The sequence below is a fragment of the Notolepis coatsorum genome (genome assembly GCF_963971535.1).
Source record: "Notolepis coatsorum genome assembly, chromosome: 1".
In the NCBI taxonomy this organism is placed as follows: domain Eukaryota; kingdom Metazoa; phylum Chordata; class Actinopteri; order Aulopiformes; family Paralepididae; genus Notolepis; species Notolepis coatsorum.
In genome coordinates this window covers 81650355-81668492 of record NC_140165.1, presented here as the reverse complement: position 1 = coordinate 81668492, position 18138 = coordinate 81650355, and the positions used below count along the sequence as shown (strand labels likewise).

General features: G+C 42.1%; 1 protein-coding gene across 1 annotated transcript in view; it reads left to right on the top strand.

Moving 5' to 3' along the window:
- Positions 1 to 18138, top strand: part of ttc39b (tetratricopeptide repeat domain 39B) — a 71099-nt gene that overhangs the window by 46548 nt on the left and 6413 nt on the right. Inside the window, exons 10-17 of the mRNA XM_084325467.1 lie at positions 315 to 423; positions 2504 to 2571; positions 2954 to 3013; positions 8028 to 8189; positions 12540 to 12631; positions 14690 to 14810; positions 15567 to 15678; positions 17795 to 17912. Coding sequence (XP_084181593.1) covers positions 315 to 423; positions 2504 to 2571; positions 2954 to 3013; positions 8028 to 8189; positions 12540 to 12631; positions 14690 to 14810; positions 15567 to 15678; positions 17795 to 17912 — 842 coding nt within the window. The remainder of the gene's footprint in view (positions 1 to 314; positions 424 to 2503; positions 2572 to 2953; positions 3014 to 8027; positions 8190 to 12539; positions 12632 to 14689; positions 14811 to 15566; positions 15679 to 17794; positions 17913 to 18138) is intronic.

Genomic DNA, 18138 nt, shown 5'->3' with positions numbered 1-18138 from the left:
GATAGATAGATGGGCGGAGGGATGGACAGATGGATAGAATATAGATAGACACAGACGGACGGACGGACGGACGGACAGATGGATAGAATTCATACAGATAGATAAACAGATGGATAGATAGACAGATGGATAGACAGACAGACAGACATACAGGTAAAATACATACAGATAGATAGATAGACCCTACATCACACTCACACATGGGAGGTCTCTCTCTCTCTCTCTCTCTCTCTCTCTCTGTCTCTCTGTCTCTGTCTCTGTCTCTCTCTCTCTCTCTCTATCTCTCTCTGTCTGTCTCTCTTGTCTCTCTCTAGAACTTTGCTTTGTCTCAGCTGAGGGAAGGAGCTGACAGTAACAGTCTGAGGTCCATCCTAAGCATCCTGACGTTGCTTTTCTACCACACGTATGTCACTCTAATACTGGGTAAGTACAGTGTGTATATTTATAATCATGGGTTTATACAGTGTGTGTATATATACTGTATATAATACTAGGTATGTTCAGTGTGTGTGTGTGTATATATTAGGGATGCCCGATATTATCGGCCTACCGATGTTATCGGCCGATATTGGCATTAAAATGTAATATAGGAAATTATCGGTATCCGTTTAAAATATATATATATATATATATATATTTTTACATTTATTTAACCTTTATTTACCCAGGCAAGCAAGTAAGAACAAATTCTTATTTTATTTATTGTGAAAAGTATGCATAATGTTATGTTTTTTGGGGGGGAAACCCCGCATATATCGGTATCGGAAATTAAGAGTTGGACAATATCGGTAAAAAAGCCAATATCGAACATCCCTGTGGAACGGTTCGCATTCGAACAGTGCACCGTTCGATACGACCTCCACGGTTCGGGGCATGTGTGTATTGTTCGGTTATAACGTTAGCCGCAAGCTAACTGCGGAAATACTCACAGCGAAGTGACTCCACGACACAAGATACATTAGTGGGGAAGGGGGGGGGTGTATTGACAAGGCTTGACAACAGAGGTTTAAAGATAACTTCACGTTTATTAGCTGTTCGTTTATATTATATCATCAGGGCTTCTCCAGGTTCCAATGCTGTGTGTTACTGTTGACTATTTACTTCCTGGTGTGTTGTCACTTCAAATACGGCTAGCAAGACTCTCAAATAGCAAAAGCGAGTCAAGTTGATTAGGTACCATGCAGTGAAAAACGGCATAAGAGAATACTTCATAATGTTTCATGCAATTAAAAAGTAAATATATATTTAGTACACATGATTTATTTATTTTAAATAACACAGTGACTTTTCCTTTTTTATAAGAAAGTCTAGTGTTTGTTGAGCATGCATACTCTGTGCATCCCCTTAACAATTGTGTGTATTGAGCTGTACTGTATTGTACCCATTCTGCATTCTTTCAATCAATCAATACTTTATGTTGATGGCCTTTGTCTATAATGTGGCCACAAAAAATTTAATTATTTTGTTTGTTTGCACTAAGTTAATACTTTGTTGCCTATATTTTTCAGTCAGTTCGGTCTTTGTATTTAAGGCAAACCGCTGTAAACCTTATTTTTTACCAAATAAATGAGAAGCATGTTTAAATCAGCAATGCCCCTCTTGCTGTACCAACATCTCTCCTAGCTCTAACCGGTCACTCTCAAAATAATGTGCCTGATGTCAAACTGCCTCGTTCTTTCAGTTTTTGCATGACTACGTCCTTGAGAATAACTGAAAAGTTGTATTATTTTTAGGCTATATATCTTATGCTGATGTGTGGTATTTTTGGAGTGTTACGTTTAAAAAAAAAAAACTAAAAAACAACGTATATCGAACCGAACCGAAAACCGTTAAACCAAAACCGTGATACGAACCGAACCGTGAATTTTGTGAACCGTTTCCACCCCTAATATATACTGTATGTTATAGTAAATGTGAGAAAACAGTGATTTTGCATATTACCTCGTTATTTAATTTCTTCCTCCATTTTGTAATCCGCGCCATCAAATTACGTCTCACGTCTCAATTACGTACTAATGTACTGTTAGACAGACCGACAGACAGATAGATAGATAGATAGATAGATAGAATACAGATAGATAGAATACAGATAGATAGATAGACAGACAGACAGACAGATGGATAGAAATACTATATCTATCGTTATTTCCTCTCTTCCTCCATTTTGCAATCCGCACCATCAAATTACTTCTCACGTTGTACCAAAATGTACTGTTTGACTATCGGTCTTGTTTTGGCAAACCTGCAATTAGTAACTTTTTAAGTTTTTGATCAAATACACACGCACGCACACACGCACACATACATACATACATACATACATACATACATACATACATACATACATACATACATACATACATACATACATACATACATACATACATACATACATACATACATACATACATACATACATACATTGTACATCAGATATAGTTACATGTGTACTAAGGTGTAGACACACAATATATGATGATGTTGTTTGTTTGTTTGTTTCTAGGAACAGGAGAAGGAAACCTGGTCGAAGCAGAGGCCTTACTGGAGCCATACCAACAGAAATACCCTAATGTGAGTTATATATTATATACTTCTATATTATATACCCTAATGTAAGTTCTATATTATATACCCTAATGTAAGTTCTATATTATATACCCTAATGTAAGTTCTATATTATATATCCTAATGTCAATTATATATTATATGTAAGTTATATATTATATTATATATTATATTATTATATATTATACCCTAATGTCAGTTATAAAATATTATTTATAATAATATAATATTATTATTTACTCTGACTATATATTACATACCCACAGATCAGTGGGATAGGCTTCTAAACTTTCACTTGAATAAATTAACGATATTGTATAAATAAATACTGTATATCTATTCTATTTCTATCCGTCTGTCTCTCTTTCTCCCTTTCTGTATATTCTAGGGGTCCATCATTCTCTTCTATAGCGCTCGCATCGCTATGCTCAGAGGAGACTTTGAGAAGGTTTGTTATGCACACACACACACTTGGAACACATTTGAATACTTTATGAATAATATAAAAAACATTATGTTTCAGTCACTGCCAAAACAAAGACCATTGACAGTCTGGAATGATTGTGCATATTGTATTGTGTGTGATGACTGAATACAACTACGCCCGTTTCTATCACCGGTTAAGCTTAGGCACTCTTTTGAAGTTGGTTAAGGTTAGAGTTTGGAATCAGGGCTGGTGTTCTATCGCCCTGCTCTAAGACAAACTCTAACCTTAACCAACTTCGAAAGAGAGCCTAAGCTTAACCGGTGATGGAAACGGGCGTCACACGTAGGGCTGGGCGATATGGAAAAAAATCATATCACGATAACGATATGATAATTTTATTTTATTTCTCGATATCGATAATTATCGAATTGTTATAAGTATATAAAAAAAAAAAAAAAAACAGATGTATGTTTATTTTGCAGCAATTCTTTGTCATTGCCGCCATCTTTAGTGTTACATCCCCTCACACTCCAGTTCTCAGGCTGCAGCTGGTTTAAAAGCTAAAGTAAACCGGCTTCTCTGCTGGCTGTGGCTCCAGAGGAGTTGAACAGTTCTGGCTCTGCTAGTTTATTTTCTATCTTTTGGCGCTTTTTTGGTGGACAAACATGTGCACTGTGACTCGTGACTGGAGTCTAGTTCTGCTAGCACACATAGCCTACTGTGTACAGACGGTTTCAAAATGTATTTTAAATTAGAAAGCAAACAAAATAAATGGACAAGAGAAAAAGAAATCTGAATTTGGTCAGTATTGTCATTTGGACAAGCAAAGCCATTACTTTAAGTTGCAGGCAAGAAAGACAAGTCTGTCCACTGTCTCTGGTTTTAAAACTGCCCTGTTGCAGGTAAAAAAAAAAATAATCGATTTTTTCGATTATTAAAATATATCGCGATATTTATCGTTATCGTTATATCGCCCAGCCCTAGTCACACGATTGGCGCAGATGTCACATGACCAGAAACGTCAGTGGCCAATCAGATTGCGCAAACCGAACGCGGAAGTGCAACCCCGTTAGGGAAAATATTCACGCGCCCCCCTCGCTTGACCCACCCCGTCGTCCTCCCCCCCCCTCGCTTGACCCACCCCGTCGTCCTCCCCCCCCTCCCTTGACCCACCCTGTAGTCCCCCCCCCCTCGCTTGACCCACCCCCCCCCCCCCCCCCCTCGCTTGACCCACCCCGTCGTCCTCCCCCCCCCCTCCCTTGACCCACCCCGTTGTCCTACCCCCCCCTCGCTTGACCCCCCCCCCCGTCGTCCTACCCCCCCCTCGCTTGACCCCCCCCCCCCGTCGTCGTCGTCCTCCCCCCCCCCCCCCCCAAGTGAGGGCAGCCGGGAGCAGACCAATCCTTGGACCGATCCAAGTGCTCCTGTCCATCTTCGTCAGGGACGCGACAGCGTTAGCGATATGTTCTGCATGGGTTGATCTCTTTTTGGGGGGGAAACCCTTGCGAGCACGGGGAGAACATGCAAACTCCACACTAAAGGCCCGGGAGATACCCCACCTGGGTACCTGGCAACCCGGCAACCTGGTCCCCAAGCGGGAATCAAACCCAAGACCTTCTTGCTGTGAGGCGACAGTGTTAACTACTGCTGCTGCTACTACTATTCCTACTACTACTGCTACCACTACCATTTACTAAATGGCAAATGGTAAATGGCTGCATTTATATAGCGCTTTTATCCAAAGCGCTTTACAATTTGTTCCTAAAATCGTACCCATTCACTCACACATTCACACACCGATGGCAGAGGCAACCATGCAAGGTGCCAACCTGCACATCGGGAGGAGCGGGAATCGAACAGGGAACCTCCGGATTAGCAGACGACTGAGCCATTACTACTACTACTATTATTAATATTACTACTACTACTATTAATATTACTACTACTACTATTAATATTACTACTACTATCACTACTACTACTATTAATATTACTACTACTATTAATATTACTACTACTACTACTACTACTACTACTACTACTACTACTACTACTACTACTACTACTACTACTACTACTACTACTACTACTATCACTACTACTACTAGTACTACTCCTACTATCACTACTACTACTATTAATATGACTACTACTATTAATATTACTACTATCACTACTACTACTACTACTACTACTAGTACTACTACTCCTACTATCACTACTACTACTACTACTACTACTACTACTACTACTACTACTACTACTACTACTACTACTATCACTACTACTACTATTAATATTACTACTACTATTAATATTACTACTACTACTACTACTACTACTACTACTACTACTACTACTACTACTACTACTACTACTACTACTACTATCACTACTACTACTAGTACTACTACTCCTACTATCACTACTACTACTACTACTACTACTACTACTACTACTACTACTACTACTACTACTATCACTACTACTCCTACTACTCCTACTACTATTACTAAAGGAGACATAGATTTATATGGATCCGTCTGAAATGTTATTTAGGAGCTCATTACATAATTAGCTGTTTGCAGGATTTGAAGTCTTCAGATTAACAAGCCTTTACTTAATCTACTGCCCAGTTTACCTAATGTACTGCCCAGTTTACCTACAGTAATGTACTGCCCAGTTTACCTACAGTAATGTACTGCCCAGTTTACCTACAGTAATGTACTGCCCAGTTTACCTAATGCACTGCCCAGTTTACCTACAGTAATGTACTGCCCAGTTTACCTAATGTACTGCCCAGTTTACCTAATGTACTGCCCAGTTTACCTACAGTAATGTACTGCCCAGTTTACCTAATGTACTGCCCAGTTTACCTACAGTAATGTACTGCCCAGTTTACCTAATGTACTGCCCAGTTTACCTAATGTACTGCCCAGTTTACCTACAGTAATGTACTGCCCAGTTTACCTAATGTACTGCCCAGTTTACCTAATGTACTGCCCAGTTTACCTACAGTAATGTACTGCCCAGTTTACCTAATGTACTGCCCAGTTTACCTACAGTAATGTACTGCCCAGTTTACCTAATGTACTGCCCAGTTTACCTAATGTACTGCCCAGTTTACCTAATGTACTGCCCAGTTTACCTAATGTACTGCCCAGTTTACCTACAGTAACGTACTGCCCAGTTTATCTAATGTACTGCCCAGTTTACCTACAGTAATGTACTGCCCAGTTTACCTACAGTAATGTACTGCCCAGTTTACCTACAGTAATGTACTGCCCAGTTTACCTAATGTACTGCCCAGTTTACCTACAGTAATGTACTGCCAAGTTTACCTACAGTAATGTACTGCCCAGTTTACCTAATGTACTGCCCAGTTTACCTACAGTAATGTACTGCCCACTTTATAAAAGCTTGTTTTAATCTTGGGCATGAAGTAACCAGGCAGAGAAGGAAATAATTACTTATAAATGAATCATTAATTAAATGAATAATAGTATCTTTTGTGAAAATGAATAATAGTTTCTTTTGTAAAAAATGTAAAGGTGCTATAGATAAAATTTCATAATTTTTTTCCTTTTGAAATAATACATCCACATAGCTTTTAGAAAGGTGCAGAATAAAAGTATTACTTTTCTCCAACAAATTATTGCTTAATGAATTTGTAATAAAAACATGTTCTGCGGGTCCAAATAAATGTTTTTTACATGTATCCCCTCCCTACTTCCCATTTCCCCCACGTGAAATGCACCTGATTGGAAAAATGACATGCTGGTTCTCTAGTGCGACATCTAGTGGCATCTATAGCACCTTTTAACAAACGTGTTCCACAGATTTAAGAAACTGAAATTTTATGTAATGTCCCCTTTAAATAATGCACAAAATCATATTTAAAGGGGGTCTGTGGCCCAATGTATATCAATTGGAAAAGGTTTGATAACTACTACTTTGTTTGTTAATTGCTGACTGTGTGCGTGTGTGTGTGCCCAGCATGTTTGGCCTGTGTGATAATGATTCAGAGGTGTTCTGTAACATCTCAGCCAACACCCCTGACGTTGTGGTGGTTAATGAGAGTAGTAGAGAGGTGTTTATTCTAGAGGTTGGCTGTACCTTCGACCACAGCCTGGAGGAAGCCTTTGTAATCCTTTCACCGCCGTACTACCAAAACGGTTAACCCTTTCACTGCGACAATACACAGAAGGTTAACCATTTCACTGCCACACGACAGCCGGCGACCGTCGGTTGTGTAATAGTAAAGGGTTAACCTTCTGTCGCGTGGCAGTGAAAGGGTTAACCAAGTTGCTGAAATATCAGCGGCTCAAGCTGAACATCTCACAACTACAAGTGTCAACTTTTAGTTTTAATTTTTGGCAGCCTGGGTCATGTTCACAAGCTGGTGGTTAGGGGCCTTCAGATGGCCCACATCTCCAAGAGAAAGGCTAAACATTTAGCAAGGTATTGCTCTATATCTGCTATTATTGGTAGCTTCTCTATTTGGAGACACCGTTGCTTTTTGTACCCATAGAGTAGATGGAGTCTTACAGAAATGCTATTGTATCCGTTAACCCACATTTGAAACATCGTATGTGTTAATACTGTATGTGTACGATGGGTGCTGCACAGTCACAAACGTAACTGAATGACTCCCAATGAGCTGATTGCACTGTTAGGGCGGGATCCACAGAGAATGGATTGCACGGTGCTAATTGCACTCTTACTTACAATTCATTATGAATGGAAAATGGGGGACCCTGTAACAGGTGATTGATTGATTGAAAATTTTATTAACAGATTGCAGAATGGGTACAATACAGTACGGCTCAATACACAGAATTGTTAAGGGGATGCAGACCAGAGAAAGACTTTCGTCTTACATCAGGGTCCCCCATTTTCAATTCATCATGAATTGTAAGTAAGGGTGCAATTAGCACCGTGTAATCCATTCTTTGTCGATCCCGCCCTTTAGTGTTTATGTCCGTACTTTGTGTTTATGTGGACATAAATAAAGCCTTTACAATGTGTGTGTTAGTCCCAGGCCCGGTTTGAGGAGTGCATCGCAGCGCAGGAGCAGTGGAGGCAGATCCACCATCTCTGTTACTGGGAGCTGATGTGGTGTCACATCTTCCAGCAGGACTGGCCCCAGGCCTACCAGTACGCTGACCTACTGGTCAAGGAGAGCCGCTGGTCCAAGGTACACACACACACACACACACACACACACACTACCAGTACGCTGACCTACTGGTCAAGGAGAGCCGCTGGTCCAAGGTACACACACACACACACACACACACACACACTACCAGTACGCTGACCTACTGGTCAAGGAGAGCCGCTGGTCCAAGGTACACACACACACACACACACACACACACACTACCAGTACGCTGACCTACTGGTCAAGGAGAGCCGCTGGTCCAAGGTACACACACACACACACACACACACACACACTACCAGTACGCTGACCTACTGGTCAAGGAGAGGCGCTGGGCCAAGGTACACACACACACACACACACACACACACTACCAGTACGCTGACCTACTGGTCAAGGAGAGCCGCTGGTCCAAGGTACACACACACACACACACACACACACACACTACCAGTACGCTGACCTACTGGTCAAGGAGAGGCGCTGGGCCAAGGTACACACACACACACACACACACACACACATACACACCACCAGTACACAGACCTACTGGTCAAGGAGAGCCGCTGGGCCAAGGTACACACACACACACACACACACACACACACACACATACACACCACCAGTACACAGACCTACTGGTTAGAGAGAGCTGCTGGTCTAAGGTACACACACACACACACACACACACACACACACACACACACACACACACACTACCAGTACGCTGACCTACCGGTCAAGGAGAGCCGCTGGTCCAAGGTACACACACACACACACACACACACACACACACACACACACACACACACACACACACACACACTACCAGTACGCAGACCATTAGAGAGAGCTGGCACTTCCCTTCCTCTACTGTAGGATGGGATCAGACCTCCTCTACTGTAGGATGGGATCAGACCTCCTCTACTGTAGGATGGGATCAGACCTCTACTGTAGGATGGGATCAGACCTCTACTGTAGGATGGGGATCAGACCTCTACTGTAGGATAGGGATCAGACCTCTACTGTAGGATGGGGATCAGACCTCTACTGTAGGATGGGATCAGACCTCTACTGTAGGATGGGATCAGACCTCCTCTACTGTAGGATGGGATCAGACCTCCTCTACTGTAGGATGGGATCAGACCTCTACTGTAGGATGGGATCAGACCTCTACTGTAGGATGGGATCAGACCTCTACTGTAGGATGGGGATCAGACCTCTACTGTAGGATGGGATCAGACCTCTACTGTAGGATGGGATCAGACCTCTACTGTAGGATGGGATCATACCTCCTCTACTGTAGGATGGGATCAGACCTCTACTGTAGGATGGGATCAGACCTCTACTGTAGGATGGGATCAGACCTCCTCTACTGTAGGATGGGATCAGACCTCCTCTACTGTAGGATGGGATCAGACCTTTACTGTGTAGGACCCAGGCCTAGAACTGCGCCCTGGGTGGGAGGTTCAAAGGGTCAAAGTGGGTATAAAACAGGAGGGAAGACTGTCAAGTTTTAAACTGTGGATACCAAACAGAGAAGGTAAAGACAACTTTGAACTGTTGAACAGTAATCCACAACTATTTTATTGCACTGTAAAATATATATATATATATATATATATATATATATATATATATATATATATATATATATATATATATTCTATTCTACAATTTTATTGCACTGCACTATTGCACTATTTTACTCTGTCTATTTTATCTTACTCTTTTTATTATTGTCTATTTAAAACTGAATCAAACCATAAACAAGGTGGCCTGTTGGGATGTTAGGCCCCGTTTAGACGAGCGTTTTGTGAACAGAAACCGCAAAAGTCATCTTGCGGTTTCACTTTTAATTTTACGTTTAGACGAGCGTTTTGGAGTGGAATTCTCCGTGCAGACGACGCTGTAACGACGGAGACCCGCTGTCACACGATTGGCGCATATGTCACATGACGTGCTGTGAAGACCCGCCCTACTCTGCCTCTGATTCGCAGACTGTGGATGGGGAATGTGATTGCACCAAAGCAGAGTCACTCACAGACAGTGGATCCACTCACGCCGCGGGACAGATTCTTGTGTATTTAACCCTTTCACTGCCACACGACAGCCGGTTGTGTGATAGTAAAGGGGTAACCTTCTGTCGTGTGGCAGTGAAAGGGTTAAAAGTACTGCCAATGTAGCCTTCAGGTGATCTCCGTTGATATAAGTCAGACATACTTGCTTTGTTTACGTCTCGGCTACTGGCGCATACCTGCTACCTGTGACGTAAGCAGTACGCGCGACCAGAGCCGTGACAACCCTTTCGTCATCGTTTTAACAGATTTATACGGTTTGATAGTTTAGACGAAAGCGCAAAGCTTTTGCGTTTCTAGGAATTCCACCCTGGAAGGTAGTCTCACTTTTTTGCGGTTTCACCCCGTAAAAACGCTGTTTCCGTATAAACGAAAGGCACATCTGTAAAAATATTTTTGCGGATTCACCTGCTAGCGTTTCCGTCTAAACGGGGCCTTAGATCCTAATGTGAAAAACTGTGATTTTATATGTCTGCACTCTATGTGCTCATTTTATGCCTGTCTTTTTTCTGTTGTGAAGCACTTTGAGCTGCAGTTTCTATAAGGTGCTATACAAATAAAGTTTATTATTATTATTATTATTATTATTATTATTATTATTATTATTATTATTATTATTATTATTATTATTATTATTATTATTATTATTATTATTATTATTATTATTATTACTGTAGTGCAGGGGTTCCCAACCTTTTTTCCCCCAGGGACCCCCAAACATCTCTGATGAAATTCCTGGACCCCCCTCCTAATAAAATACCATAAAATAAACTTTTTTGTCATTTTAATACTTTTTTGTCATTTTAATAACAAACTGCTTATACACAGGCATATGCATCATAATTAGACCCACTATGCTTCTTTGACTTGTGCCTTCAATCAACAAATCGCATCTTGCACCATATGTATTTCAAAATGTTTGGCCAATATTCAAATCCTGTATTCATCCTCTCAAATCAGGCCCTAATGGTGAACGGTTTGCATTTATGGACAAATCAATGCAACAAATTAAACAAAATATGAGACAGGAAATTCCAATCAGTAGTTAGCAGAGAGAATCTGTCCTAGCTGGGTGTGACGAAGGTTCATTAATGTGAACCTTGGGCTTGCATGTGCGCTGCCAGGCCTGAGATGTCAGGTGTAATGTGCGTGACAGCCATTCTGAAGTCATTGTGTACGTCAAGTCTGTTGCGCGCTTTTGTCTTGATGGCGACAAGTGCACTGAAAGCCGTTTCCGATAGATATGTGGTACTGAACAGGAGTATAATCCTGGTGGTGGCATGCAGTGCGAGCCTTGGAGCAATGATGGATCCCTTCACTATCCAGAACTTCTTAAATACGTGCTCCTGTAATGGAGGAATGGATGAAATATTTTTAGGCTAAATGTGTCCAACACTCATGTCCACATGGGGCCTAGCCTACATTAGACGCAGAATAGCCTATACATCCAATACGATATCAACGGTAGAAGACAATATCAAAATAGGACTACATTATCATACCTGGAAATACTTCTTTGAGACAGAGTCGACCTGGATGTCAGTGAGCTCATCTTCGCAATCAAGGTATTCCACATCCTCAACTTTGGCAATGAAGGGATCCAACACCCATGCTTCCTTGGGTAGGTATTCATCTGTGTCAGGGAACCGTGATTTAATCTCCTTTTGCAATGCGATCATATGGCTGGTAAACTCACGACGAAGAGACACGGGAACAGTGTTATCTCTGCATTGCTTCTGCAGTAAGGGGAACTGTTGCAGCTCTCCCTTATCCATTTTCCCGACTCTATAGTCCAGTTTACGCACGAATGCGTCTAGCGCCTCTTTTTTTGCAGATGAGCTGCCGTCATCTCCTTTTCGTTTGTCACACATTTTCGCCTCTGGCGGCTGACTGCAGACGAGCCGAGAAAGCTAACTAGCGTGCTAGGCTAGCTACGGAAAGTGATAGTCAACTGATTCGCGTTTTAGCGGCTACCCGGTAGCCTACTGTTAACGTTCAAAAATCATGTCTAGATGTTTATTTATTTATCTTTATTTTTTATTGTAGTGGAGAGACTATTCATGCTTCTGATGATAAAAATATGCTAATTAAATATTTCTCTGAAAGAAAAAATAAATGACCGAAAAACGGGTTAAAATAGACCTCAAATCATCTGCGGTCTGGCGGACCCCCTGCGCCCCCTGGCGGACCCCCAGGTAGTGGATGGGGATCAGACGGCGTCTTGCCAAGAGAGTCACATCATGTTGCTCAACACAGAGCAGAGTTATAGCCGTAGTCACCTCACGCGTGTTCTCTCTCTCTGCAGGCGATCTATGTGTATCAGAAGGCAGCTATTCTCAGTATGATGTCAGCAGAGGAAGTGGAGAAGACGGGAGAGAACATCACAGAGCTCTTCAAGTAAGTCTGGTCGTCATGGTAACAGCACTGTGACATCACAGAGCTCTTCGAGTAAGTCTGGTCGTCATGGTAACAGCACTGTGACATCACAGAGCTCTTCGAGTAAGTCTGGTCGTCATGGTAACAGCGCTGTGACATCACAGAGCTCTTCGAGTAAGTCTGGTCGTCATGGTAACAGCACTGTGACATCACAGAGCTCTTCGAGTAAGTCTGGTCGTCATGGTAACAGCACTGTGACATCACAGAGCTCTTCGAGTAAGTCTGGTCGTCATGGTAACAGCACTGTGACATCACAGAGCTATTCGAGTACAAATACAGAATTAATCTACAGCTGTCAGCTACTACACCAAAACATCTCATTCACATACAGATTTTACACAGCATTCTAGCAAGTACATTTACATTTAGTCATTTAGCTGACGCTTTTATCCAAAGCGACTTACAAGTTCTGTACGCCAAGTCATCAGGAAGGGCACAACTCTATCAGCTCAGTAACAATGTTCAAAGTGTTGAGTGCTACAGTGTAGGTTAGTTTATTAGGACAAGTGCATGACAGTAAGGTTAGTTAGGGTTAGATAATTTTTTTTGAAGAAGTGCGTCTTTAGTCGCCGGCAAAAGGTTTCGGCTGTCCTAACTGGGGTGGGTAGTTCATTCCACCATTGTGGCGCAAGGACTGAGAATAGGTGACTTCTCTTTGATGACCCTCCCGGAGCTCGGATAGGAGTAGGTCTGAGGCGGCCAGAAGATGCAGAGCGTAGGGGTCTTGAAGGTGTGTAGTTAGAGACCATTGACCGGAGGTAGGCGGGAGCGGTTCCCTTTGCCACACGGTATGCCAGGTTGAGGGCCTTGAAGCGGATTCGTGCAGCAATGGGGAGCCAGTACAAGTCCCTAAGAAGTGGGGTGACATGGGCCGACTTGGGTAGGTTTGAGATCAGGCGGGCCGCTGCGTTCTGAATGAGTTGAAGAGGCTTGGTGGCAGTGGCCGGGAGGCCAGCAAGCAGTGCGTTGCAGTAGTCGATTGGACGAGGAGTTGGGTGGCTTCTTTTGTCAGGAAGGGGCGGATCCTTCTGACGTTGCTCAGGAGGAATCTGCAGGTTTTGGTTGTCACTGCGATGTGAGCAGAGAAGTTCAACTGGTCGTCGAGGACAACACCAAGGTTCTTGGCGGTCGGGGACGCGGTCACAGCTGCATTCTCGACTGTGCCAAGTAGCCAATTTATCTTTCTAGACTAAATCTGTGTGTGTGTGATTTTATTTTATTTTATTGATGGATTAAAAACACACAACAAGGATCCAAAGGATAACATGAGAGAGTAAAACCCTTATTTCCGTCATGGTCCCAGGGCTGTTAGGCCACAACAAAAACACGACAATAATACAAAACTCATACATTTAAAACATTATAAGACTAACCTATCGCTAAAATTGTATACCCCACAATAACTAAAAACTGACAATAACACAAAACTCATACATTTAAAACATTAAAAGACTAACCTATCGCTAAAATTGTATACCCCACAATAACTAAAAACTGATTGGAAACCCATTCAAACTATAGGGGGCTATTCCTCTATTCTGTCCATGAGCCACTTCCTGACGCTTCTCTTGAAGCTGTGGAGGCTCAAGCTCTGTTTGATGGGGATAGGCAGCTTGTTCCAATCCTGGGCTCCAGAGAAAGTAAGGGAGCACTGGCCCAGTTTGGATCGGAAAGAAGCAGGCTTCAGGTTTGCTATGCTTGCTCTAGTTCTGTGGTTGTGGGATTCATTGACCGGGGTGAAGTAGTTCTGGAGGTATCTAGGGGACCTTTGGTTTATGATATTGTGCACTATGTTCAGTCTGAGCTGGGTAACTCTGGCCTCCACAGGAAGCCAGTTTAGCTCCTGGAAGTGACTCCTCCCTATGTGGGTGCGAGGTCCAAGACCCATTACCACCCTTACCAGCTTATTTTGGGAAACCTGAAGCTTCTTTTTTATGTTCACTGTCAGGCCCTCGAACCACGACATGCTACCATAGTCAAAGTGTGCGTGTGTGTGTGCGTGTGCGTGTGTGTGTGTAGGCAGGTGGAGGGTCTGAAGCAGAGACTGGCAGGGAAGTCTATTCCCACGGAGAAGTTTGCTGTGAGGAAGTCGAGACGCTACAATGCTGCTAACCCTGTCAAGCTAGTCATACCTGCTCTGGTAAGATATATAGATATTATACACTGTTAATAACCCTGTCAAGCTAGCTATACCTGCTCTGGTAAGATATATAGATATTATACACTGTTAATAACCCTGTCAAGCTAGCTATACCTGCTCTGGTAAGATATATAGATATTATACACTGTTAATAACCCTGTCAAGCTAGTCATACCTGCTCTGGTAAGATATATAGATATTATACACTATTAATAACCCTGTCAAGCTAGCTATACCTGCTCTGGTAAGATATATATATTATACACTATTAATAACCCTGTCAAGCTAGCTATACCTGCTCTGGTAAGATATATAGATATTATACACTATTAATAACCCTGTCAAGCTAGCTATACCTGCTCTGGTAAGATATAGATATTATACACTATTAATAACCCTGTCAAGCTAGCTATACCTGCTCTGGTAAGATATATAGATATTATACACTATTAATAACCCTGTCAAGCTAGCTATACCTGCTCTGGTAAGATATATAGATATTATACACTATTAATAACCCTGTCAAGCTAGCTATACCTGCTCTGGTAAGATATATAGATATTATACACTATTAATAACCCTGTCAAGCTAGTCATACCTGTCTCTGTCTCTCTCTCTCTCTCTCTCTCTCTCTCTCTCTCTCTCTCTCTCTCTCTCTCTCTCTCTCTCTCTCTCTCTCTCTCTCTCTCTCTCTGTGTCTCTCTCTCTCTCTCTCTATCTCTCTCTATCTCTCTCTCTCTATCTCTCTCTCTCTAGGAGATGATGTATGTCTGGAATGGTTTCAGCATCGTGGGGAAGAGACCAGATGCTACAGAGTCCCTACTGGTCACGATAGAGAAGGCAGAGGAGCAGCTGCACAATGACCCCAGTAAGTAAAGCTCAATGGTCAATGGTTGCATTTATATAACTGCTTTTATCCAAAGCGCTTTACAATGAGTTCCTCACATTTTACCCATTCACTCACACATTCATTCACTCACACATTCATTCACTCACACATTCATTCACTCACACGTTCACTCACACATTCACTCACACCTTCACTCACACATTCATTCATTCACACATTCACTCACACCTTCACTCACACATTCACCCACACATTCACTCACCGACGGCGGAGGCAACCATGCAAGGTGCCAACCTGCACATCGGGAGCAATTAGGGGTTAAGTGTCTTGCTCAAGGACACTTCGACACGCTGCCCGGGAATAGCGGGAATCTAACCTCTGGATTACCAGACGAACGCTCTACCTCCTGAGCCACTGTCGCCCCGATAATACTAGTAATACTATTACTAATACTAGTATCAATACTATCATTACCACAGCACTACCAATAATACTACTAGTACCAATACTATCATTACCACATCATTACCAATATTACTACTAGTACCAATTAGGGGTGTAACGGTACACAGAAGCCACGGTTCGGTACGTACCTCGGTATTGGGGTCACGGTTCGGTACGTGTTCGGTACAACATATTTTTATTTAATAATTATTATTAATATCATTTTTATTTTTTAAATTTTTTAAATTTATATATTATATTTATGATAATTATTATTATTAAATAGAATAATTTTCTATAGGCTTGCCGTGGTAATTAGTGATACTGGTGTCATTCTGTGTTCAGGCATCCACTTGCTTACTGCCCCTTTAAACTTATCCTTGCTAAGTTTCAGTTTCACTTCCAGAGAGAATTTAACTTCACGACCAGACTGAATACTAGAGAACCGATGACATATACAATAATGGCAGAGGATTATTTGGATTTAAACATAGTGGAGCTCAGATGATCTGTCCGAAAAAGTAGGTTTCTTCTTTTTATTTGATTGTGCCTGTGAGTCCAGCGGGGGAGAATGTTGATGTGTTTGTTGGCGCGCGCGTGTGTGTGTATGTCGGCGACGCGTGTGTGTTTCTTTCCATTGGTTTCATTTGGTTAATGTTATTGGGCGAACAAGAAAACGAAAGAAAACTGTAATGACCCTGCAGCTGTTCCAATGTAAATGTGCCTTTTTCCTCTGTGCACTTTCGCCGCTCTGAAGTCTGAACTCGGTGTGCCCGGCCACACACGCTGTTCTCGCACGGACCTCGTGAGTGCCTGCATGTGGGTGTGTTTGCGCTGTGGGGCGTATTCGTCGCATGGGTGCGCGTACCGCACCGTGACGGCCGTACCGTAAATTCGCGGGACGAATACACATACCGTTACACCCCTAGTACCAATACTATCATTACCAATATTACTACTAGTACCAATACCACCATTACCACATCATTGCCAATAGTACTACTAGTACCAATACTATCATTACCACATCACTACCAATATTACTCCTAGTACCAATACTATCATTACCACATCACTACCAATATTACTACTAGTACCAATACTATCATTACCACATCACTACCAATATTACTACTAGTACCAATACTATCATTACCACATCATTACCAATAGTACTACTAGTACCAATACTATCATTACCACATCATTACCAATAGTACTACTAGTACCAATACTATCATTACCACATCATTACTACTAGTACCAATACTATCATTACCACATCATTACCAATATTACTACTAGTACCAATACTATCATTACCAATATTACTACTAGTACCAGTACTACCATTGTCAATATTACTACTGTACTAGTACCAATACATCATTACCAATACTATCATTACCACAGGCCAAGCTTATATTATAGAGGGTAGGGCACAATTCTTATCGATGGCATTTAGAACCGTGAGAAGGCTACTATGTCAGTAGCTAGTTAAGTTAATAAACACCAATCAGAATAGAGTATTCACCCATGCCATGGTATAATACTACAGTAACATTATCTCGCTAGGCCAATCAGAATGGAGTATTCACCCATGCCATTGTATTACACTACAGTAACATTCTCTCGTTAGGCCAATCAGGATGGAGTATTCACCCACACTACAGTAATGTTCTGTCTCCAGGCCCGTCCGAGTACCACACAGATGACAGCTGCCTGGTTCAGATGCTGAAGGGACTCTGTCTGAAACACCTGGGGAGGTTACTACAGGCTGAGCTCTGCTTTACACACGTACTGTCCAGGTACTGTATACCCCCCCCCCCCCCTCTCTCTCTCTCTCTCTCTCTCTCTCAAGTTTGTTTACATTGTCAGACGACAGGGCAGCTTGCTTCTCTCGAACAATAGACAATGAAAATAACCTCTCACATGGCAGCCTACTGTGCGAGAGGGGGAGAGGCAGAATCGGTTGGCAAGAGATTTACCGTGGACTCCGTTCAGTTGGATTTGTGACACTGTTCTGATTCCACA